The sequence below is a fragment of the Myotis yumanensis genome, unplaced genomic scaffold (assembly GCF_028538775.1).
Source record: "Myotis yumanensis isolate MYYU_CA2020_CCGP unplaced genomic scaffold, mMyoYum1.0.hap1 SCAF_8, whole genome shotgun sequence".
Lineage (NCBI taxonomy): Eukaryota > Metazoa > Chordata > Mammalia > Chiroptera > Vespertilionidae > Myotis > Myotis yumanensis.
Genome location: NW_027223759.1, coordinates 21,495,535 through 21,518,087, shown reverse-complemented (window position 1 = coordinate 21,518,087; position 22,553 = coordinate 21,495,535). Strand labels below are relative to the sequence as shown.

General features: G+C 54.7%; 2 protein-coding genes across 7 annotated transcripts in view; both read right to left on the bottom strand.

Annotated features, from left to right (window-relative positions):
• Nucleotides 1-11,287, bottom strand: part of VIL1 (villin 1) — a 29,200-nt gene extending 17,913 nt beyond the window's left edge. Inside the window, exons 1-4 of one of the 2 annotated variants that reach the window (XM_070422135.1) lie at nucleotides 11,108-11,287; nucleotides 2,649-2,733; nucleotides 2,253-2,327; nucleotides 988-1,184 (exon numbers count right to left, since the gene is read on the bottom strand). In XM_070422135.1, the coding sequence (XP_070278236.1) occupies nucleotides 988-1,184; nucleotides 2,253-2,327; nucleotides 2,649-2,723 (347 nt within the window). In that variant the 5' untranslated portion in view covers nucleotides 2,724-2,733; nucleotides 11,108-11,287. Of the gene's footprint in view, nucleotides 1-987; nucleotides 1,185-2,252; nucleotides 2,328-2,648; nucleotides 2,734-6,406; nucleotides 6,445-11,107 lie in introns of those variants that run through there. The other variant, XM_070422134.1, reaches the window with a different exon arrangement.
• A 4,109-nt stretch (nucleotides 11,288-15,396) lies between these two features.
• CTDSP1 (CTD small phosphatase 1) lies at nucleotides 15,397-20,906 on the bottom strand. Of its 5 annotated transcripts, none has more exons than XM_070422127.1 (7): nucleotides 20,555-20,906; nucleotides 19,136-19,299; nucleotides 18,662-18,766; nucleotides 18,497-18,553; nucleotides 17,806-17,898; nucleotides 17,511-17,696; nucleotides 15,397-17,006 (listed from the first exon to the last, which is right to left on the bottom strand). In XM_070422127.1, exons 1-7 carry the CDS (start codon nucleotides 20,619-20,621, stop codon nucleotides 16,878-16,880), a joined length of 801 nt encoding a protein of 266 aa, XP_070278228.1. In that variant the 5' UTR covers nucleotides 20,622-20,906; the 3' UTR covers nucleotides 15,397-16,877. The 5 variants fall into 5 exon arrangements, with proteins under 5 accessions (XP_070278228.1, XP_070278229.1, XP_070278230.1 ...); XM_070422128.1 differs by having other exon boundaries at nucleotides 18,662-18,763; XM_070422129.1 differs by having other exon boundaries at nucleotides 19,151-19,299; nucleotides 20,555-20,904.
• Nucleotides 20,907-22,553: the final 1,647 nt, after the last annotated feature.

Genomic DNA, 22,553 nt, shown 5'->3' with positions numbered 1-22,553 from the left:
TCAGAGAGTTTTGTTCTCTTCACCAGGTGAAGACACAGTGAGAAGGTGGCCATCTGCAAGCCAGCAGGAGAGTCCCAACCAGCAACCAAATCAGCCGGCACCTTGATCTTGAACTTGCCAACCTCCAGAACTGTGAGGAAATTAATTTATGTTGTTTAAGCCATCCAGTCTATTTTTGTATTTTTTGTATTTTCTGTATTTTGCTATGGCAGCCTAAGCAGACTAAGACAGAAGAGGTGCCAGCTCAGCCCTAGCTGGTTTGGCTCAGTAGATAGTCAGCCTGTAGACTGAAGGGTCCCAGGTTCGATTCCAGTCAAGGACACATGCCCAGGTTTTGGGCTCGAAATAGGGGGCGTGCAGGCAGCAGCTGATCAGTGATTCTCTCTCATCATTGATGTTTCTATCTCCCTCTCCCTGAAATCAATTTTAAAAAGTCTTTAAAAAAGAAGTGCCAGCTCAAATGCCCAAATGAGTGAATGCTGCTGTAAGTGTGGGAAGAAGGGGAGCAGCAAGACAAAAGGGATGGGTGGGGACTGTGGCTAACTGGAGAGCTCCTGGCCTATAACTACAGACCAGTAACAACTTGGTTCCTGACCATGTGTTTCTATGGGAAAAGTCCAGAGACTGGAATGTGAGCTTTTAGTGTAAAAGGCCTGTTTTAGAAAAAGGAGCAGTCATTTGCCAGTTGGTTAGAGGGGATACTTGATGTGATACCCTGAAGGTTGATTTACAAACATTCATAGTACACAGAGTTACAGAATTTCAGAATGGCATTTGGGCAGCCAAAGACAGACAGCACTTGGAAGGATGAAGACCAAGGACAAGGCAGCAGCAGAGGTGGGGGTGGGGGAGTGGAAAAAGAAATCACCCTCATGGGCTCCCCCACAGCCTCAGGCTCCCTTCCCAGCTCCAGCTCTGTCCCCCAGCCTCGGGTGTGCCTCCCCTGCCCTGGTCCCACTCCCCAGCCTGCAGCGCGCCCCTCCATACACAAGGCCCTGCTTGAAGTAGCCACGGAAAGTCTCGCTCTCATTGCCCTGGACCTCTCGGTGCTGGACAGCCCGGCCCTTCAGGAAGTCGTCCATCTGCGTGGTGTAGATGGCAGCCGCCCCTTGCTCATCCTGGGACGAGGCCTGGCCAATCCAGTAGTGGATGTCATAGGACAGGTTGCTGCCCGTCTTGTGGATCTAGGGGGAGAGGATGTCCAATGTGCCTGAGACCTTGGGCTCCCACAGCGCCCTCCCGCCTCCCTGCTTTGCATGGTCTCCCATGCACAGGCAGCCTGGGCCACAGATGAGCCCTGAGTTGTGGCGCCAGCTCTTCCTTCCAGACAAGGGGCAAACAGCTTCCCCTCTGGGCCTTGCTCACCTCCTCTTGGAAATAACTGAGCTGGACTATAGCAGCATTTCCCAAAGTGATGTGCATGGACCAGCGGAGGTCCCTGGGTGATTAGGTGATAGACAAGCAAATGTATATATGAAATTACTATGTAAATATTTTATAGCTACTTTCTGTTTGGGACATGGGACACTGCTTTCCACTTCAGTGATGATATAGAGTTATATTCTTAAATAAGTGTATTTAATTTTTAAAAGTGTGTTATACGCCCGGTTGGTGTGGCTCAGCAGTTGAGCATTGACCCAGGAACCAAGAGGTTGCTGGTTCGATTCCTGGTCAGGGCACATGCCCAGGTTTCGGGCTTGATCCCCAGTAGGGGATGTGCAGGAGGCAGCTGATCAATGATGTTCTTCTCTTATCAATGTTTCTCTCTCTCTATTCCTCTCCCTCTCTCTGAATACAAATATATATATATATATATATATATATATATATATATATATATATATATATTTTTTTTTTTTTAATGTTTTGAGAAACAATACAAATGCATTAATAGTACAGGTAGTACCAGGATGTGGCCAAAACCAAGAAGGTGATATGAAGATGGCTGTGAGTTTGGGAAATGTGGACTCAAGTAGGGTGACATTCCACTAGCACAAAAGGTCCCTGAGACTATGAACCCACAGAAGGTCACCTCAGCTGGGAGCTCAGTGGCCCGAGGGCAGGAAGAGCCTCTTACAGCTCCGAGCCTACAGAGCTGCCGCTAAGCTGGGCACCTGGGCACACCTGGTGAGAACGGTCTGGGGCTGAAGCCAGGCCAGCTCTTCCCACTGCCCCTGCCTCAAGTTTCCTCCCTGACCCCACAGAGGGCTTTGCTCTCTGTTCAGCCCCCTCCCCCACCCGCCCCTACTCACAGCGAGGATTACATAGCAGTCACCATCAAAGAAGCTACCAAAGGTGCTGGGAGGAACAGGCACCATCTGCATCGCCTGGGGAGAGAAGGGAGGTCAGAGGGGCTGCCCTGGACCACTCAGGACCCCGGCTTCCTCTACCCTTAAACACAGGAGTTGGGAGAGGCAGAGAGCTGAGAGGAGGAGGGCATGACAAAGCTGATGAGGAAAAGGGATATGAGGAGGGGAGGAGGTAAAGGAGCAGGGGAAGAGGCCGATGCCCGAGGATAGGGGTGGGGCACTTGGAGACTGGCACCAGGGCTTCCACTCAGCAGGGAAGGATTGGAGGACAGCAAGCATAATTCCCGGCCTTTTCTTCCCTCGGTCCTCTTCCCCACCCCACACCCAGGCAGACCTCACCTCAATCCTCCATATTTGCACCCCAGGGGTGGTGATGTTGAGGGAGCCTTTGACTTGGGCGCTCAGTTTGGTCATGGTGACGAGCCTAAGGAGGAAGAAGTGTGAGAGGAAGGACTGAGGAGCTGGGAGCGCTTGGAGTTCAGGTGCTGCTCTTCCAGCCCAGCCCTGAGAGCTCCCGACGGTGCCAGAGGCCAGGGCCTGGGGGGGGGGGGGGGGGGGGGATGAGGTTTGGCTCCCTACTCTGGGCCCTGATTGGCTGAGGGCCCAGACCCATTTCTTTTTTTCCTGAGACTCATTTCTAATCTTGTCACTCTCTTCCCCAAACACCTGACTCCCTATCACTTTCTGAATAAAGCCCCCTCTCCTTAGCCTATCACTTAAGGCCCTTCTAGCCTCAAATAATTTTTCTTTTTGAAAATTTTCATCAAAGATTGATTTTAAAAAATCATAGAGTTGTGTGTGTGTGTGGTGTTGTGTTTTTTTAAAGAAAGCAAAGAATAATAAGGGCTGAAAAGTGTATGCACCCAAAGAATTGACAAAACAGGTGTTCGAACAAATCTTGTACATGAAGTTCATAGAAGTCTTATTCACAATAGCCCCAAAGTAGAAACATCCCAGATGCTCACCAGCAGGTGCACTGATAAACAAAAGGTTGCATATTCCCACAATGGAGTATTATTTAGCACAAAAAGTATGGTACATGTTCTAATATAGATGAACCTTGAATACATTGTGTTTAGAGAAAGAAGCCAGACACAAAAGGCTTGTATGATATGACTCCATTTATATGAAATACTCAGACTAGGCAAATCCATAGAGATAGTATGGTTTTCAGGGGCTGTCGGGGAAAATTGGGAATCACTGCTATCAGGTATGGAGTTTCCAATTGAGATGTTGAAAAATTCTGGAGCTAGATAGAGGGTGATGGCTGTGCAATGCTGTGAATGTGCTGAATGCCACCAAATTGTAGGCTTTGAGGTGGTTAAAATGGCAAATCTTATGTTGTGTGTTTTACCACAATAAAAAAGTGTATGCAGCAGTTTCCTGTTCCTTCCCAGCTACCCCAAACACCCCTCAATCACTGTTCTCCTGGCCCACAAGATGTAGACTCCACAAGGGTGGGGTCAGGTTTATTTTTTCAGTACTGAATCCTCCCTCCCCATGTAGCACAGTGCAGCACTTAGCTGGCTGAGTGGGTGGGTGGATGGATAGATAGATGGGTGGGTAGGTGGCTGAGCGGATGGATGGATGGATGGATGAATGAATGAATGAATGAATGAATGACAGAGTGAACTCCCCACTGTGAACCACCCTCCACCTGCTCAGCTGGGAGAAACCTCCCCTCCCCAAGCTCTTTCATGGTATTGTTTATGACACTTTTAGTTTTGACTTGTAACTGTGTTCTCCACTTCAGCTGCTCATCAGAATCACTTGGGGAGCTTTTAAATGATACTGACTCTCCAGTGGGCAAGCCACTCCCCAGGGATACTGATTTAACTAGGCTGGGGTAGGGCCTGGGCATGGGTGCTTTATTTTCTGCCTTTTGAGAGGCGAGGCATGGGTGCTTTCAAAACTCCCCAGTGATTCTGATATGAACCAGGGCGGAGGACCTGGTCCCCAGTTGTCCTCGTCCCTGGTTTGCTGCCCCTCCCCACCGAGCCTACCACCCAGCCTGGCAGAGTTACCCTCCATGAGTGCTCCTTGAACTGATGCATAATGACTGAAAGATCAGGTTGCCCCACAGATCCAGCCTCGAAATGACAGCCTGGACTCTATCTAATCTCTGCACCTTGACTCTGAGTCACCTCTTGGGACAATGACCTGGCCTTTTACTGCTCAGTAACTCCCTCTTCTGAGTCCTGAGTGGTGACCTCTCGCCCTGGCACTCTGGAGTTTGGGGCAAGGTCTCCTGGCCCAGCTCCCTTCCAGCAGATCAGAGCCACCTGCCAATGGCCAGCACAGAGCTTGTGCCTGGTGTCCCCGCTGGCCCTGCTCCCCTCCATGAGTTCAACCCACAGGGACCCAAGGCTGCCAGGACTCCTGGCTCAGTACAACCAATTTGGGTGCAAAGGAAGAGAATGTTTGTTTTATTTCATTCACCACCTTTGTCAACATCCCCTTTTCTCTGAGGCAGATTCTTTGACACTGGCTGTATGAACATGGGCCCTGTTCTTCATCTAGGTTGGGGGGGCGGGCAATTAGATGATCTCTGAAGTCCCACCAGGGACATGCTCTGATTCTAGGATGAACAGCAAGAGGAATAGAGGGTGGACACGAGGAGGTAATTCTTGCCCATCGGAGAGGAGATTCAGGTAAGCAGGACTTGAAAAAGCTCCCAAGAGAGAAATCAGGATTGGGGACCTCCAGCAGCCTGGACAGATAAGGGGGAGCCTCCTCGTGGCCAGGGGTGGGCAAGTGGTTATAGGGAGGCCCCCATGCTGCTTCCCACCCTCCCCTCCCTGTCCTTGCTCCTGCCGTCCCCTTTACTGATAGCCCTCCCCACCTTTCTTCACTTGGCTAATACTTAAATGTCCTTCTGGACTCAATTTAGGTCTCATTTCTCCCAGGAGACTGTCTCAGAATCCTCCGGCTAGTTTAGGGACCCTCGTCTGGGGCCCCAAAGCATCTGGACCGAGGCTGTCTTGTCCCCTGACCACATGGTGATGAAACGACCTGTTTGTAAGCCCAAGGTCCTCTAGGCCAAGGACCTAGACATGTTTGTCTGTGCAGCCCCCAGCTCCTAGCACATAGTAGGTGCTCAGCAAATAGCTGGAAGACTGAACTGTGGAATGGAAGGGAACTGACATTCTTGGGGCCTTGGAGGGAGTTAGGGTTTCTGTCCAGCCAGGTCCCATCTTCCCTTTCTTTTCTGCTGCCCTGTTGTCCTCAGAGTTCAGGTCCCAGAGAGCCTGGGATGCTGTCACAGCTCTTAGTCCTCAGTCATGCAGTCTGAGCTGGACAGAGATGTGGCTGTCCCCGAAACAAGGACACCTTTTTGCTTCCCCAGGCCCGTAACAGCAGAGGGATGGGCCATGCCCCAGCCCCCCAGCCTACAGACTCTGCCTCCCCCCCACCGGCCCTGAGGGTGCCTGAGCAGGCTTCCTGGGAAGGGGGTGGTCAGTGTATACCAAGACCCTAGTCTGGACTCGTCTCTTACCTTCGCTCCCATTTCAGCCATAGTGGCTGGTGAGGCCAAGGGGACAATGGGTCCTGGTGGAAGGGAGATGGGGCAGTTCGTGGACCAGGGCGAAGCACCCAGTCCCCTACCTCTGCTTTGCCCATTCAACCCCTGATGGCTTATTGATCACACCCTAGGACCCAAGAGACAAGAGTCCTGAGATCCCAGGAGTGTCAGGGGGATGGTGACACCGAGAAAGAAACCACTTCAGATGAAAAAGAAATGGGTAAAGAGGTGAGAGAGCGGAGGAGTGAGGTCAGTGAGTCCTGGCTAGCTCAGGACTGTCAGAATTTTAAGTCCCAAAGTCCCGAACCTCTGGATTTTCCTCAGGTCTGGGCAACGGGGATGGTTGACACCTGGAGTGAGGCGTGGGCTAGCCGCAGGCAGGGTCCATGGTGAAGCCTGCACAAGTCTTTACTTGGAAGCCAAGGGAGCCACAGGCTCACGGCTCTTCCCAGACTCCAGGGCGCCCAGCCTCCCCCTCAGGAGGCCCCACGTTGCCAGAGAGAAGCGAGGGACCCTGTCCTCTCCCCCCACCGATGGGCCCGATGGTCCCTGTGTCCCGGCAGGGTTGCCTTACCTGCTGGAGAAGGCAGCTGCCACCTGGGAGATCTCAGGGAGTTGTGGCGAGCTGGCTGCGGGGAGAGCGACCTTTGTCCCCACCCCCCTCCTCTAGGAACTGCCCTCACCATATAAGGAAAGATAGGGCCCTTGAGAGAGAGAGAATGGCCGAGGGGGTAGGGAGGCAGGTGCCCAGCAGGTCCCTGGGAGCCAGGAGCCTAAGGACAGCTCGACAACCAGACCCGAAGTCCCTCACCCCGGGCTCCCGCATTCTGCCAGGGATGGGGTGCATTTCTGCCCAGGGCCCAGGCCCTCACTGCGGTGGATGGCACCTACCAGGGAACAGGCTCCGCAGTCCTCCCTCTCCTCCCCTGGTGGGGGAATGGTTCGTGGGGCAAGGGAGCCCCAGAGCCAGAGTTGCAGGGCCAGGGGTTCACTCGCAGGGTCCCTCCAGGACAGATGGGACCCTGACACCCTAGAGGTCTCTCATACTTGGCATGACACTCGCTCAGAGGGGGCACATTGTTCTTCTTGCCCCCCCTCCCTCTTCAGGCTCCACCTGGAGTGTTTATGAGCTGCCATAAACCAGTGCCTTTGGACTCTGCCACCCTCTCCCAGCAGCCAGTCTCCATTCCCTCCTGAGCCCGGGGGCCCAGGATTCAGGATGGGAAAGGAGAGCGACCCTCTCAAGTGCGGAAGTTGGCTTTGCCCACAAATTCAGCATCCTGGGCAGCTGCCCTCCAGCCTGCGTCCCTGTAGACATTCTCCTGTCACCTCTGAACTCCGGTCTCCTGGAGGGTGAGATGCAGTGGGCTGGGCGAGGGCGGCCCTCCTCCTGACCACACCTCCCTGAGTTCTGGAGACCGGATGTTCTATGTGTGCACATATGTGCAGGTGTGTGCAAGTGTGAGCGCTCTCACGTGCAGCCTGTTAAGCGTAAACACACTGCAAGTGAGATTTTGTTTTTGAAAACAATACCCTTGCCCTAGCTGGTTTGGCTCAGTGGATAGAGCATCAGCCTGCGGACAGGAGGGTCCCAGGTTCGATTCCAGTCAAGGGCACATGCCAGGGTTGTGGGCTCAATCCCCAGCAGGAGGCAGCCAATCAATGATTCTCTCTCATCATTTATGTTTCTTTCTCTCTCTCCCTCTCCCTTCCTCTCTGAAATCAATAAAAATATATTAAAAAAGAAAATAATACCTTTTTATGAATAAAAAGTATATGTTCATTCAATTACACATACAGGCAAAAAGGAAAGAAAAACTTATCTGTAATTCCACTATAAAGGTAATCTACAGATAAGTCACTATTAGCATTTCTTTCAACAGCGTATGTGTACTATATGTATATGATACCTATCTACGGATCGATTGATCTACCTACATATATATATACTTTTTTTTTCTGTAAGAGAACATTTGTTGGGTAAATTACAGAGGCAGAGGCAGAAAAAGTAATTCCTAGAAGACATGGGCTTAGCAAACAAGTTCTAGAGGTGAAAGAAGGGCCCGTGGAGCTTGGGAATGAGGAAGCCAAGGACCAAACATACATATATCTTTTTCTGTGACATGATTGTTATTTTGCAACTTCATTTTAATTGTCCCATGGCAGTCCATTAGATAGCATAGTTTCTGTAACCAATAGCTCGTTTTCAGACTTCTAAATTATATCCAATTATTCGATTCTACCAAGAATGCTGTGGTAATATTCTTACTATGAAATCTTTGCCATTAGACTGCATTCATTATTCTTTCTTTAGGATAAACTCCTACAAGTGGGGTTGCTGGGTCAAAGATGCGAGTAGGCCAACTGCCTTCCAGAAAAGTTGCATTAATTGGTAGCCCCACGTTCAGGACAGGAGGACAGGCGATTGCCTGTTTCTCTACATTGTTCCCAGCCCTGGGCTCCAGTTTTTAAGAAAATCTTTGTCCGAATGAGGTATCACCTCACATCTGTCAGAATGGCCACCATCAACAAACGACAAGTGCTGGTGAGGATGTGGAGAAAAGGGAACCCTAGTACACTGCTGGTGGGAATGCAGACTGGTGCAGCCACTATGGAAACAGTATGGAGTTTCCTCAAAAAATTAAATATAGATCTGCCATTTGACCCAGTGATCCCACTTCTAGGAATATATCCTAAAAAAACCGAAACACAATCAGAATGTATCCACTCCTATGCTCATAGAAGCACAATTTACAATAGCTAAGATCTGGAAACAGCCCAAGTGTCCATCAGTAGATGAGTGGGTAAAAAAGCTGTGGTACATTTATATAATGGAATACTATGCAGCAGTAAAAAAGGACCTCTTACCCTTTGGGACAGCATGGAGGAGCCTGGAGAGTGTCATGCTAAGTGAAATAAGTCAGTCAGAGAAAGACAAGTACCACATGAATCGCACTCATATGTGGAATCTAAATAACAAAATAAACTGATGAACAGAGTGGATCCAGAGACACAGAAGCATGGAACAGAGTGCGGAATCTTGGAGGGAAGGCGGGGGAGGGTGAATGGGTGGAAAATAATCAACCAGGAACTTTGTATGCATATATGCATGGCCCATGGCCCCAGACAATGGGGTGGTGAGGGCCTGGGGAGTGGGGTGCTGGAGGAGATCAATGGGGGGAAAAAGAGGACATATGTAATACTGTCAACAATAAAGAATTATTATTACAAATAAAGTTTGGTTACTCCCCCCCCGCCCCCCAAAAAAGAAAATCTCTGTCTGTTTGAATGTCAAAAAGAAAATCAGCATTGTGTTGATTTATATATATTTTTTATTACCAGTGGGATAGACCATTTTTAAATATATGTATTGCCTATGTCTTCTTTTGTGAATTTTAAAGTAATTTGTTGATTGTTTATATAGTTAATGCATTAAGATTGGTAACCTGCCTGTCATTTATGGGTTCTCTACTCCACTTTGGTGCTTGACTTTTAATTTATCCTCAGGATTTTGGAGGAGAACCTATGTTTTTAAAAATTATTTCCAACTTCTTTATTATGAAAATGTCAAAAACAGAAAAATATAAATGATAGTAAAATAGTATAACAATAAACACTGATGGGCTCAAAAATTCTCATTTGCTGTGTGTGTGTGTGTGTGTGTATCATGCTATTCAGCCCCAAATATTTAGTTTATCACTCATCTCCTAAGAATAAGGACATTCTCCTTCATAACTGTAATCCAAGGCCCTGGCCAGGTAGCTCAGTTGGTTAGAGCATGGTCCTGATATGCCAACATTGTGGGTTAGATCCCTGGTCAAGGGCATGTACCTGGGTTCCAGGTTCGAACCCTGTTTGGCACGTGTGGGAGGCATTCAATCTATATGTCTCTTTCACATTGATGTTTCTCTCTCTCTTTTCCTCTTCCTCCATCCCTCCTTCATTGCACTCTCTTTGAAAAAATATCCTCGGATAAGGATTAAAAAAAGAAAAGAAGCAACCAATGAATTCACTAATAAGCAGAACAACACATTAATGTTTCTCTCACTCCCTTCCTCGTTCTCTCTAAAAACAATCAATAGCCCTGGCTGGTTTTGCTCAGTGGCTAGAGCGCCGGCCTCTGGACTGAAGGGTCCCAGGTTCTGATTCCTAGTAAAGGGCATATGCCCAGATTGTGGGCTCAATCCCCAGTGGGGGGCATGCAGGAGGCAGCTGATCAATGATTCTCTCTCATTGATGTTTCTAACTCTCTCTCCCTCTCCCTTCCTTTCTGAAATCAATAAAAGTATATATTTCTTAAAATAATAAAAACAATCAATAAATAAAATAACTGGAATGCAATTTTCACATGAGAATGGTATCACAAATTATTTATAATATCATCTTCTATCCAGTTCATGGTCAAATTTCTCCAATTGTCCTCACAAGGACTTTAATAGCTGTTTTTATTGATTCATGATCAAATTAAGACCCTGCATGTCCTTTTATTGTTATGTATCTTCAGTATTCTCTTTTTAATCCTTTATCTTCAGTATTATTTTTAATCCTCACCCAAGGATTTTAAAAAATATATATTTTATTTATTAAAAAATATATATTTTATTGATTTTTTTACAGAGAGGAAGGGAGAGGGATAGAGAGTTAGAAACATCGATGAGAGAGAAACATCGACCAGCTGCCTCCTGCACACCCCCCACTGGGGATGTGCCTGCAACCAAGGTACATGCCCTTGGCTGGAATCGAACCTGGAACCCTTGAGTCCGCAGGCCGAGGCTCTATCCACTGAGCCAAACCGGTTAGGGCAGGATTTTTTTTTTTTCCATTGATTTTTTTAGAGAGAGGAGCAGAGAGAGAAAGAGAAACATTGAGATGTGAGATACATTGATGGTTACCTCCCACAGGTGCCCCACAGGGGCCAGGACGAACCTGCAACTGAGAAGGTCCTCAGCCCATGCTCTAAACCAGTGGTTCTCAACCTTGGCTGCACATTAGAATCACCTGGGAATCTTTTTAAAATCCTGATTTCTGGGCCTTATCTTCTGGAAATTCTGTTTCTTTGTTATGGAGTGGGGCCATAACATTAGTAACAAAGAAACAGAATTTCTGGAGGATGAGGCCCAGAAATCAGGATTTTAAAAAGATTCCCAGGTGATTCTAATGTGCAGCCAAAGTTGAGAACCACTGCTCTAAACTTTGAGCCAAACCTGCCAGGGCTCTTCAGTGATTTTAAATCTAGAACAGTCTCCCAGCCTTTTTTTCTATGACATTGACTTACCTGAGTCAAGGACAGTTGTCTTGTAGAATGTTCACACTGTGGACTTGTCTAAATCTTTGTGTCTTATTTAATTTGTTCCTCTTCCTCCTATTTTCCCCACAAACTGAAAGTAGCTCTAAAGGTTTGTCCTGGTTAAACAGGTTTTTTCAAGAATACTTGAAGAAGGCCAGCGCTTCTCAAACTGTAGTATCAAAGAATCACCTGGGAACCTTTTTAAAATGCAGAATCTGATTCAGTAGGTCTGGGGTGGGGCCTGAGATCCTGCTTGTCTAACACGCTCCAGGGCGAAGCTGATGTGCCTGCTGGTTCTTGAACCGCACGTCGAGCAGCACGGGCAAAGGTGATGCTGTGTACCTCACATTGCATTGACTCGGCGATATATGCAGTCAAGTTGACGCAGCATGAGTAATGCGAAGTTTGCTCCCTTGCTCACTGCCAGCATTCCACTGAAAAGGCACTTTCCCCCATTTACAATCATAAGTCATCTTGGGGTGATAATTTGGCACTGAGAGAACAAAAGTTTTATTTTAATCCTCACCTGAGGACATGTTTTTATTGACTTTAGAGAGGAAGGGAGAGGGTGAGGGAGAGGGACAGGGAGAGGGACATGGAGAGGGAGAGGGAGAGGGAGAGGGAGAGGGAGAGGGAGAGGGAGAGGGAGAGGGAGAGGGAGAGGGAGAGGGAGAGGGAGAGGGAGAGGGAGAGGGAGAGGAAGGAGGGGGAGGGGGAGGGGGGGAAGAGAAGAGAAACATTGATGTGAAAGTGAAACATGGGTCGATTGCCTTCTGCATGCACCTTGACCTGGGATCAAACCCAATGCTGCTTGACAACGTTCCAACCAACTTAGCCACGTTGGCCAGGGCAGTACGGAAGTTTAAAATTCTTTATTTACCACCTTATTCTTCTTGTTTTGTAATTACTTTTTAACCCTGTTTTCCCCACAGTATCTGTTTAGCTCGCTGCTGTGCCCTAGTGCCTGGTACAGGCGTGCAATGACTATTTGAAGGAAAGACATGGAATTTGAGTTGTTTTGATGTTATGTTTGATGTTATGTTTAGACTGTTGTTTTTGTTTTAAACTAATTTTTACCTTAAAAAAAAATTAAAAAATGTACCTGGTACATTTACTAAACACAAACAGGTGTTGGTAAAAATGTGTCCCTCCCATCTTAGATGAGTCCCACCCAGTCCTCCAGCACTACTTCCCAGAATTAGCCACAATTCCCACTTCTTGTTACCCTACTGGAGTAAACAAAAATATATATGTAGCCCTAACTGGTTTGGCTCAGTGGATAGAGTGTCGGCCTGCGGACTGAAGGGTCCCAGGTTCGATTCCGGTCAAGGGCATGTACCTTGGCTGTGGGCACATCCCCAGTAGGGGGTGTGCAGGAGGCAGCTGATTGATGTTTCTCTCTCATAGATGTTTCTAACTCTCTATCCCTCTCCCTTCCTCTGTAGAAAATCAATAAAATATATTTTAAAAATATATATATATGTATATTTGTCTACCTTTATATTGCTCTTTAGTGGGAATACACCATCACTATTATTATAAATCTTACTTTGTTTCATGTACTGGTCTATCTTGGAAATCATTCTATATCTGCTTGGATAGTCCCACCTCACAGTTTTCCCCATGCATGGTATTCTCTGGTATAGAGAGAGCAAGATTTACTTACAGTCCCTCACTGGTGGACACTTAGGTTATTTCAAGTATTTTGCTATTACAAACAAGGATGCAATTAATACTGGATACATACAAAGGTATATGTATATGCATTCTTCCTACAGCATAAATTCCTAACAGTGGAATTGCTGGATCAAAGGATGTCTGCTAAAAAAATAAAAATAAAATATGGATAGGTTTTCTTTTTTAATTGATTTTAGAGAGAAAGAGGAAGGAAGAAACATCAATTTGTTGTTCCAGTTATTTATGCATTCATTGGTCGATTCTTGTATGTGCTCTCACTGGGGATCAAACCTGCAACCGTGGTGTATCTGCACAATGCTCTAACCACCTGAGCTACCCAGCCAGGGCTAAAAATTACTTTTGAAAAATAGTATTGTCAAATCACTCTCCAAAGAGGTTGTACCAGGTGCCTGTTTCCTCTGCTCTGAGTGTGTGTGTGTGTGTGTGTGTGTGTGTGTGTGACAGGCAAATAGTGAATGTCTGTTCCATACCGGGCTGTCATTTTCACTGCAGCTGAGATCTCCAAAACCTCTACCCCGTCCCTAGGGCCAACCAGCCACAGCTTCCTGTCAAGTTTATCTCCTAGCTCACATCCATCCTTCCTTCTTCTTTTCACTCTGCCTCTGTGCCCCATTCGTCTTCATTCTCCATTCTCCACCCTCCACGGCTGTGGCCTCCCAGGAAGGTCTTCCGTCCCATACCCCTGACTTATCTTCCAACGTGAAGCTGCCAGGATGGAGCACACCTCTTTCCTGGTTAGTGTCCCCGTGTCCCTCAAAGACACCCACCGCCTGCAAGAGAGAAGGCCACTGCCTTGGCGGGCCTATAGATCTGCATGATCTGGCCCCTCCTGCCTTCTGCAGCGTCATTTCCCATCTCCCCTGGCGTGTACAATTCCAAAATTGTTGTCACTTCTCACACTCCCTGCTGTGGCGGGCTCCTGGCTCTTCGGCTTCCTTTCTGGTGCCTCTCCTTGCTGAGGCCACCATTACCTGACTCACACCTCCTTTCCAAACTCCTCTTAGCCTCACTTCCTCAGGATGCATTTTCCAAACCCTGCATCGCCACCCAGGCCGGGTGAGGTGTCCCCTGGGCTCCCATCCCGGCCTTCCATGTTCTTCCTCAAACTACATCTACAGCATTGCAGGTTTTAGATCATCTGCTCAGGCGTCTTTCTCCACACTAGAGTGTGAGTTCCTTGAGAGCAGAGGCAGGCCCTAGTCATGGTGTGTCCCCAGTCCTGGCACTGTGCCTGGCACACAGGAAGTGCAGGTATATGTGGTTACCTTGAACTCTGTGGGTGCAGGGTGGGTGGTAAAGGCTGACTGTGGTCTCCAAGTTGGGAGCCCTGGTGACTCCCTGGCCTCTGTGGGCCTGTGGGATGCAAATCTGGGGGACTAGTGTTTGCATGGAGAGCAGGAAACCCAGTGGCACCCCAAGGAGTACAAGGGCAGAAGCAGGCCACCTGGGCCTTAACTCGGCCAAAGGCTCCGAGGCTCCAGCTCACACGGGAGCTCATGGAACTGAAGGTTCTCTTCCCCAGCACTTTTCTACCAGGAACAGGGGAGGGAGGCAAGGGAAGGCAGCATCATCCACGTGGCAGGTCACCCTCAGAGACCTGGGGGGCAGATCAGCATCTGGGACACCAGGAGGGAGGCTTGAGGCTGGATTCACAGGGGATGAGAGGTTGGGGTGGGGGGCAGGGCCCAACCTTTGGAAGGGGTACATCTCCCTTCTCCCCTGTGAGTGTGTGTATGGCAGGGGGAGGGGGGACGACGGTGGGCAACCCCCGGGAGAGGGGTGAAGGCGAAATGTTCATCTTTCCAGCCCCCCAGGGTTGTGGTGGGGGGAGATCGCCGAGGGCCCAGCGCAGCAGAGTCCCGGCGAGGACCGAGAGGCCTCTAGTGGCCACCGTGGGAAGCAGGAGAGGGCGGGGCGGGAGGGCACTTCCTGCCAGGGCCCGGGGCTGCCCAGTTTTGCAAAGGAAGTGCTGCCAGGGCTGGAGGGGCGGGGGCAGGAAGTGGGCCGGAGGCTCGTGCAAGGGCGCGGCCAGCGGGAGGCCGGTGGGGGAAGGGGCGCCCGTCTCCCCAGTCTCCACGCCTCCGCCTGCCAGCCCTTCCCGCGAAGCAGCGGGAGGCCCACGGCAGCCTCGCTCCAAGTTCTTCGGTTTGGAGTTGAACTTGGCTTCCACTACCCTGCCCCGCTCCCCACCTCCCCCCTCTGGGGCCTCACGAACTCCTCCCCTTCGCTCCGGGCAGAGACCCCACCCCTTCCGTCTCCAAATACCTTCCAGGGGCCTCGCCTAGGGACGCATTTCTGCGTAGCCTCTGAGCTAACCTTACAGAGTTCTCCAGGGGCAGGCATTGAATCGGCTCTGCAGGGAGCCGATCTCCATTTGCAGACCAGATAACTGAGGCTGAGAGAAGCAGGAAAATTAGACAGTACGCGGGCATTCCTGCACGTTCGCACTTGGAGCCCGGGAGGGTAGGGCAGCCTCCAGGACCGCCCTCCGCCCTCCGCAGGGTCAGCTGAAGCGGAACGAGGCTTCCTGGGACAGTCACGCCCCCACTTCGCCGCCCGCCAATAACCACAGAGGCAGGTTGGGGGTCTGGCTTTCTCTTTAGTTCGCGTCACACTGAGGGGCTCTCTATCACAGAGAAGGCACTTAAATGGGAGGGTCATCAGATTCGGACCAGCCATGCCCTCCCTCCCGCCCCCAGCTGCGGGCAGGTGGGAAACAAGGACATCTCCATTTGACATCCCCCTTGGCACTGGTATGTGGGTCCCCTTAACTGTTAGGCCCTGGGAAGAGCCCAAGGCCTTGACCTCCAGATTCAGCATTGGGGGAGGGACTCCAGGTAGAGGCAGAGCTGGAAGGCAGATGTCCTGGGAGCAGCCCTCAGCCAGCAGGGGATGAGGCAGGGGGCTGCAGACTGGGCTGGCATGGAGGAGGCGTGTAGCTTGGCAGGAGTACCCCGCAAACCCCACAAGTGTCCCACCTCCTATAGATCCCCTAAAGGCACGGGTGACGTATGGGGTGGGTGGTGGAGAGATACCCCCCACCCCTCACACACACACTCAGCTGGTTGGCCTAGCACAGGCTGGGCACAGAGAAGGTGCTCAATAAATGTTTTAAATGAAGCAAAGAGTGTGGGTGACAGAGGACAGGGCCTGGGGCCCCTTGGCCCAGCTTGTTTCGTTCAGAAAATAGCAGTTTAAAAATGTAAAAATCCTTTTCCTCCCTCCCCCCAATTTATGGGCCCGGGAAAGGGGTGAGGAAGGGCTGTCTCTACTCCAACCTTTCCCCCTCTCCTTCCCCTAAAAATCTATATACACATATACATATTTATATGGCACCATAAAGGGGTCCTGCCTATTTCCCCACACTTGGAGCTGGGGGAGCTGAGCTGCAGAGCCTCGGGTGGTATGGGGAGCAGCCCTCAGCTGAGGAGTCCAGAGAAGCAGGACTGGGTCCTGAAGGACAAACCCCTGCTGCTCTCACAAGTGGCAACAGATCTTCTCCCCTCCTGTGCCCTCCGAGGCAGAGGCGGCGGGGTCTGCAGCAGCCCCCACGGAGGAGGCGTGAGGACTAGCTTCTCTTCGACCGACAGTCTGGAGACTGTTCCAGGCAAGAGCTGACCTGCCCTGGCCCTGGGAAAGCCAGGCGGGGAAGAGGGCTCTATGCAAGGCACTTGGTGTCCACGTTCCCAGGGGGGGCCCAAGGCAGAGGGCAGCAGGAACCCTGCTCCTCCCCCAAGCAGAACCGAAAGGGCCGAGAGGCCCAACTTGGCAGCAGAGAAACATGGCAGCATAGAAAGAGAAAGGGGGAGCAGCATGCAGGGCCCCGTAGGTCCCCCAAGAAGAGCGAGGAGGTTCTAAGGCACTGACACAGGGACCCAGGGTCTCACTGCCCGCTGTGCAGCCTGCTGCCCCCCTTCGCAGCCTGGCCAGGCTGGTGGGGGAGACGCCCCCTTCCCCATGGCACTGAGGTGGCCCAGGCTGCTGGGCTTTCCTAAGGAAGAGTCCATGTGTGAAAGGTGTAGGTGTGGTCAGGGGCAGGTCCTGGCCCCGGGGCGCCTCACTAGCTGCCAGGCCGTGGCTGCCTGAGCACTGAGTACACGTCATCCACTCGGCTGAGCTGCTCGAAGAAGGGCAGAAGGTCATGGAGCTCTGTGTCACTCATGTTGTCAAACCACGAGGCCACCGGTACCTGGGCAGATGGGTGTAGCGTCACCACCCTGGACGCAGAATATGCAGGCCACCCCTGAGCACCCATGGCTGGGTGGGCTATCTCCTTGAAGCCCCTTACCCACAGTGTTCAAATATTTTGACAGCAGCACCCAGTAAATCACATTTACATACACAACAAAGCAACAGTTTTACGAAATGAAACTTAATCTAACTGTGTGCAAAGCACTCTGATATTTCCTACTTTATTTCATTTTTTCAAAACCCCAACTAGGAACCGTTAAATTAGTTTTGTGACCCACTAACTGGTCACAACTGGCCGCTTAAAAAATTGCACCTGCTCCAATGCCCAGCAAGCAGAATGATCGGAACGATCCATAAAGTACGGGGCGAGTGGGCACAGGTCTATCTATGAGAGGGAGGAATGGGAAGGCACCCAGCTCAGGAGCAGAGGTGGGGGAAGCCCAGATGGACTGACCCTTTTCTTGGGTCCCAGCCCCCTATCCAGGTCCTGCATGGCACTCACGGCATTATCCGGATGGAAGACGTAGGAGGCAGGCGAGTTGTCCAAGATAAGCACCCGCCGCAAGTCTCGGCCCAGCCTGCTCAGGTCCTTGACGTAGTTCCCCCGGTGGAAGACACACGACTCACGAAACAGCCGTGCTCGGAAGGCCCCCCACTTGTCCAGCAGGTCAGCTACTGGGTCTGCATACTGTGGATGGGAGGTGAGTCACCTGGGGCCAGGGGTGATCCAGGGGCCGCTGCCCAGAGGCCACATGCTGGTGAGGAGGGGGGAGTTGTGCCAGGAGCCCTTCACTCACCTTGGCCAGACTGGCAGTGAACAGCACGCACTCGAAAAGCTCGCCCATTCGCTGCAGGAACTCGTCCACATAGGGCCGCTTCAGCACGTAGACCTGGGGGGCGGGCCAATGAGGGGACTGCTGGGCCTCAGGCTGGGAGTGGGGGGGGGTGGCAGGGGGCTGGGAGGGAGCCAGTGAAGGAGGCAGAGGAGCACAGGGGGCTGGCTGGTCCCAGGTCCTATGGGGGCCCCACTTGACCAGCCACCCCAACTGCTGCTAGGGAAACCACCCTCCTCTCAGAAGGGGATCAAAATGAACCTGTGAATTCCAGGCTTCTGGCCCTGCCTCAAGGGGCATCACTAATTCCAGGCCCTTCCCCCACCACGGCCTCAGCCAAATGGAGGGGCCTGGGGCAGCCCCCTCACCCCCAGGCTGCAGGGCACCGACCCCCGAGCCAAGTAATGGAGAACAGGCTGGACAGCACACAACCTATCCTGAATTACTTGAACTGGGTCCCGGGCAAGGTGGGGTAAGGGGGCGCCAAGAAGAACCCCATTCCCCGCAGGCCTCAGAGGATCTGTGTGACCCTGGATAAGTCTCACACCCTCTCTGGGCCTCTGATATTCCACATCTACCAAAGGTTTATACGAAGCTCTCAGGATTGGTGGGAAAAGCCAAGCCCACCGCCTCCCCCCAGGACCCGGCCCCTCACCTGGTGGACAACCCCATCGATCTCCACGGGGATGATGAAGTCAGCATTGTTCACTGGCTATGGGGGAAAAGAGCGGCTGGAGCTGCGGCCAGGCCTGCCCAGACCGCCCTCCCAGGCCAGGGCAGGCCCCTCCGAACCAGGGCTGGGGCTGCTGGGCAGGCCCACCTTGAAGGAGCTGTGCACCAGGGTCTCATCCAGGTCGATGACCACGCAGATCTTGTCTGAGTCCTGGGCCTTGGCCTCGGGGAGCAGATACTGGACTGGGGTCTGCTGTGGGGACGAGCGGGGCTGGCTGGGGGCACCTCTCTCACCCCCGTCATTTCTTCATACAAGTCTTCCCTCCCGCAGCCCTCAGGCTGGCAAGTCACAGGGACACGGGGAGAGGCCACCCTCTTCCCAGATTTGCCCCTGCCACCTCTGGAGCCAGGGTAGGCCGCCTGGCCCTCTGGGCCTCACTCCCCAACCTGGGAAATCCAGGCAGAGAACGGCATCCACCTACAACGGGGACATTTAAATTCCCTTGGAGGAGCTCTCGGAGCTGTCAGGTGACAAGCTGGGCAGACCTTCCAGGGCCTGCAGGCTGGTCAAGAAAAACCCATTCCCCTAACCCCCCTCGAGGGCGAGCCCAGGTGCCCTCACCTGGCCACCACGCACCTTGGGAACAGCTCCGTTTTCCTCCACAAGCAGGGGAGCCCCACTGTGGCTGGGCAGGGCCTCCCCATCATCCCGGCAGACGCAGCAGAAAAGTGAGTGGAAGATGCCCCGGCTTCGGGGCTTCTGAGAAGCGGATGACTTCTGGTCACCTGGAACAGGGAGGCCCACGGTGGGGGCATGGGAGGTGAGTGCCCTGGTGCCAGCCCTGGGCTCTGAGGGTCTGGCCATACCCTCTTCACTGAGGGAGACACATTAGCATGGCTCCAGGCCACCCCTCTGCTTCCACACGTCATTCCGGTGAGGGGTACAGGGTACCCCATTAGGGAGTGCGCTGGCTGGAGGGGGCACAGGATCCTATTTTTTCCTCCCAGCCTCCCAGCCTCCACCTGCTGAAGTACCGGCCCCACTGGGGGCGCCTCCTGACCCCCACCTTTCCCTGAGCAGCCCCTGCTCAGTGAGGCCCAGGAGGGCCGGGGCCTGGGGTCCACTCCCGCCTCCTTCCATACTCTTCAGCCCCTGTGAGTCCAAAGTCCTCAGACCCGAGGCTGGACCGAGAGGCAGGGGGTGGACCCGGGCCACCGCGACCCCGCCCCGCCCCTCCCCTCTCCTCCCCGCCCCAACCTCCAACCCAGAGCCGTGCGCCCACCGGGTGATTGGCAGCCCGTCTCCCCCCCCCACCCCCTGCCCCCCACCCCCGCCCCGGCCCCGGGGAGGAGCAGGCGCAGGCCAGGTGGGCAGAGCGGGAAGGACTCCCAGCCTCAGCAGTCCGTCCCCGGACGGGGCGGGCCTCCAGCCCAGACCCCCCCCCCCCTCCCTGGACCCCGCCAAGGCGGTCGGCCGGCTCCCCGGTCGGAACTTGTGTGCACAGGCCCGGGGCCCACGGGCTGCAGCCGGGCCGCCGCGGGCGCGCGCCTCTCCGGAGTGGCGGCTGCTCTCCGTGCCCGAGAGCTGGGCGCCGCCACCCGAGACCCAAAGTTTGTGGGAATCGCGGCCGAGTGTTGGCGGGAGCCTCGCACCCTCCCGGCCCGCTGTCACCTCGCGCCCCTCCCGCCCCGGACCCGGGGGTGGTGGGCGGGGTCTCCGGCGGCCGCGGGCGCCCTCCACACCGACCTCCCGGCCCCGCCGGCGCTCAGGGCGGGGGAGCGGGGGGGCTCCTCCCGGGTGCTGCGCACCGCCGGCCGGAGACCCTGACGGAGCGCCGGGTCCACTCCCGCCGCGGCTCCCCCGCCGAGCACACCGGAGCGCCCAGGGGCGCCGACCCCGCCCCGCGCCGCTTCCTGGGCCCCAACTCTCCCTGCTCCTCCCGCTGCCAGGCGGGCCCCCGGGGCGGCGGCGGCCCGGGGAGGGTCCTGGCCCCCCCCCTCCTCCGCGCCTCCAGGTGGCCCCTCCGCGCCGCCCCAGTACCTTTGCCCCGCAGCGGGCCCCGCGCCTCCTCCTTGCTGATCTGAGTAATGACCGCCGAGCTGTCCATGGGGCCCGGCGCGCTGCGCTCCGGCCGGACTCTGGCCCCGACGCCGGCGCCCGGCCTCCCCCCCGGCTCGGGCCGGAATCGGGGCGCGGGGGGGAGGGGAGGGTGGGAGGGAGGGATCCCCGCGAGCTTCGGAGGGGAGGGGAGCCAGGTTCTTAGGGGGAGGGGGAGGGAGGGGGCGCGGAGGAAACTTTGTTACAACATGGAGTTTCCTCCCCGCGAGGCGGATGCAAACATGGAACCCGGGCGCCGTTTCAAGGCTCCCCCTTAAAAGGGCAACGGCTTCGGCGTGACCTGGCCGCGGCCGCGGCTTTCACCACTCCTGGGCCGACGCGCTCCGCGGGTGGGGAGGCGGGTCCGGCCCGGTTCCGGCCGCGCTCCAGGGGGCGTCGCCTCCCTTCCTGGCGCCCGCCCGCCCGCTCGCGGGGAGCCTCTGCGGCTGCGTGGCAGGACCTACAGCTCTCGGCTGCGCCGCTCCCGGGCCGGGCCCGCCCCGCCGGCGCGGTGCCTTCACCCCTGCGCATTCCAAGGCCCAGGGGCCCGCCGCTTCTGTTTTCTTTTCTGGAAAATGGGGAAAACTCTCTGGTTTTATTTTTGATTGTTGCAGGGACCACTTCGCGGAAGTCGTGAGCGAACGGTGGCCCTTGGCTCCCTCCCAGCGACTAAGATTCACACAATTACGCCCCTGACCGGACTGTGCCCGTCAGCACCCATCGCAGCCGCGGGGCCCGGGGGTGTAGGGCGGGAAAATCCAACTTTTTGCCCTGGGACCCCCCGCCGACCTCTTTCAGCGGCCCCGCCCGGCGCCCAGCAGAGCGGCCCCGCGCCCGCGCCATCACCCGGCGTCCCCGCCAGGAGGCGCCCTCTCCGCGCTGTTCCCTCGGCCGGGGACGCGCTCCCACCCCTTGGCTCAGCCACGTCCCTCCGACCTGGAAGGAACGGCCCCTCCGCGCGGCCCTCCCAGCCCTCCCCACCCCACGCGGCCATCCGAGGCCCGGGGCGGGGTGTCTGTGGCGCCCGCCCGGGGACGCGCAGCCTGCGGCCCGGCCCCTCGGTGGGGCTGACGTTTCTTGGACTTTTAACGGCGCTTCCGCCCGGGCGGTGCAGGCACACCTGGCCGCGTCCGCGCGGGTTCTTCACGAAGCAAACTCCGTGTTACTGGCCCTGAGTGTGCGTTTCTGTTTCCTGTTTATTCTCTCCATTCGTCGTTATTATGTGTTCGTCACTTAAATAATAACGCCAAGCCTGGACAAATAGGCCTCGGCGCTTCCTTCCCCCGCGGGCCCCGGCGGCGGGGCGGGGCGGGCACGTCCTGTCCCGTCCAACCGCCGGTGCGAGGGCGGCCCCGGTCCCCCGGCCCCACGGAGCGGAGCCTGCCGAGGGCGGGACCTGCTGGAGGCGTGCAGCCGCGAAGCCGGACCCGCCCTCCGGCCCCCGCGGCGCCCCCCGCCGCCCTCGTGGCGTTGAGCGCTCCTCGCCGTCGGGTAGCGAGCGCTGGTCCGGCGGCGCCCCCTCCTCTGCCCTGAACGACCGGCCTGCGTGTTCCTGCGCCCCCCCCCCACCCCCGTTTGCACACGAGGTCACTGGGCTCTGAGCACGAGGCGCCGGGCCCAGCTCCGCAGCGGGCAGAGGCGGATCCGGCCGCCGGGCCAAGGCCTCCGCTTCACCCCGAGGCCCGGCCGCCGACCCCGACGGGAAATGTGCGGCGAGGCCGGGTGAGGCCGTGGCCTGGGCAGGCGGCTCTCCTTCCTCTTCCCCTTCCTCCTCCTGCCCCGTGAGGACGGACCGGCCTGCGGGCCCCGGAGGTCAGAGGAGCTGAGGCGGGGCTGGTGCCCTGGCAGGTCCGCTGTGCGTCCGCCTCCCCGCCCCGCGCACTCGCTGCTCCCCTGCCCCCCCCCCCCCCGCAATGCCCCCGCTGAGCCAGTCGGGGCGGCC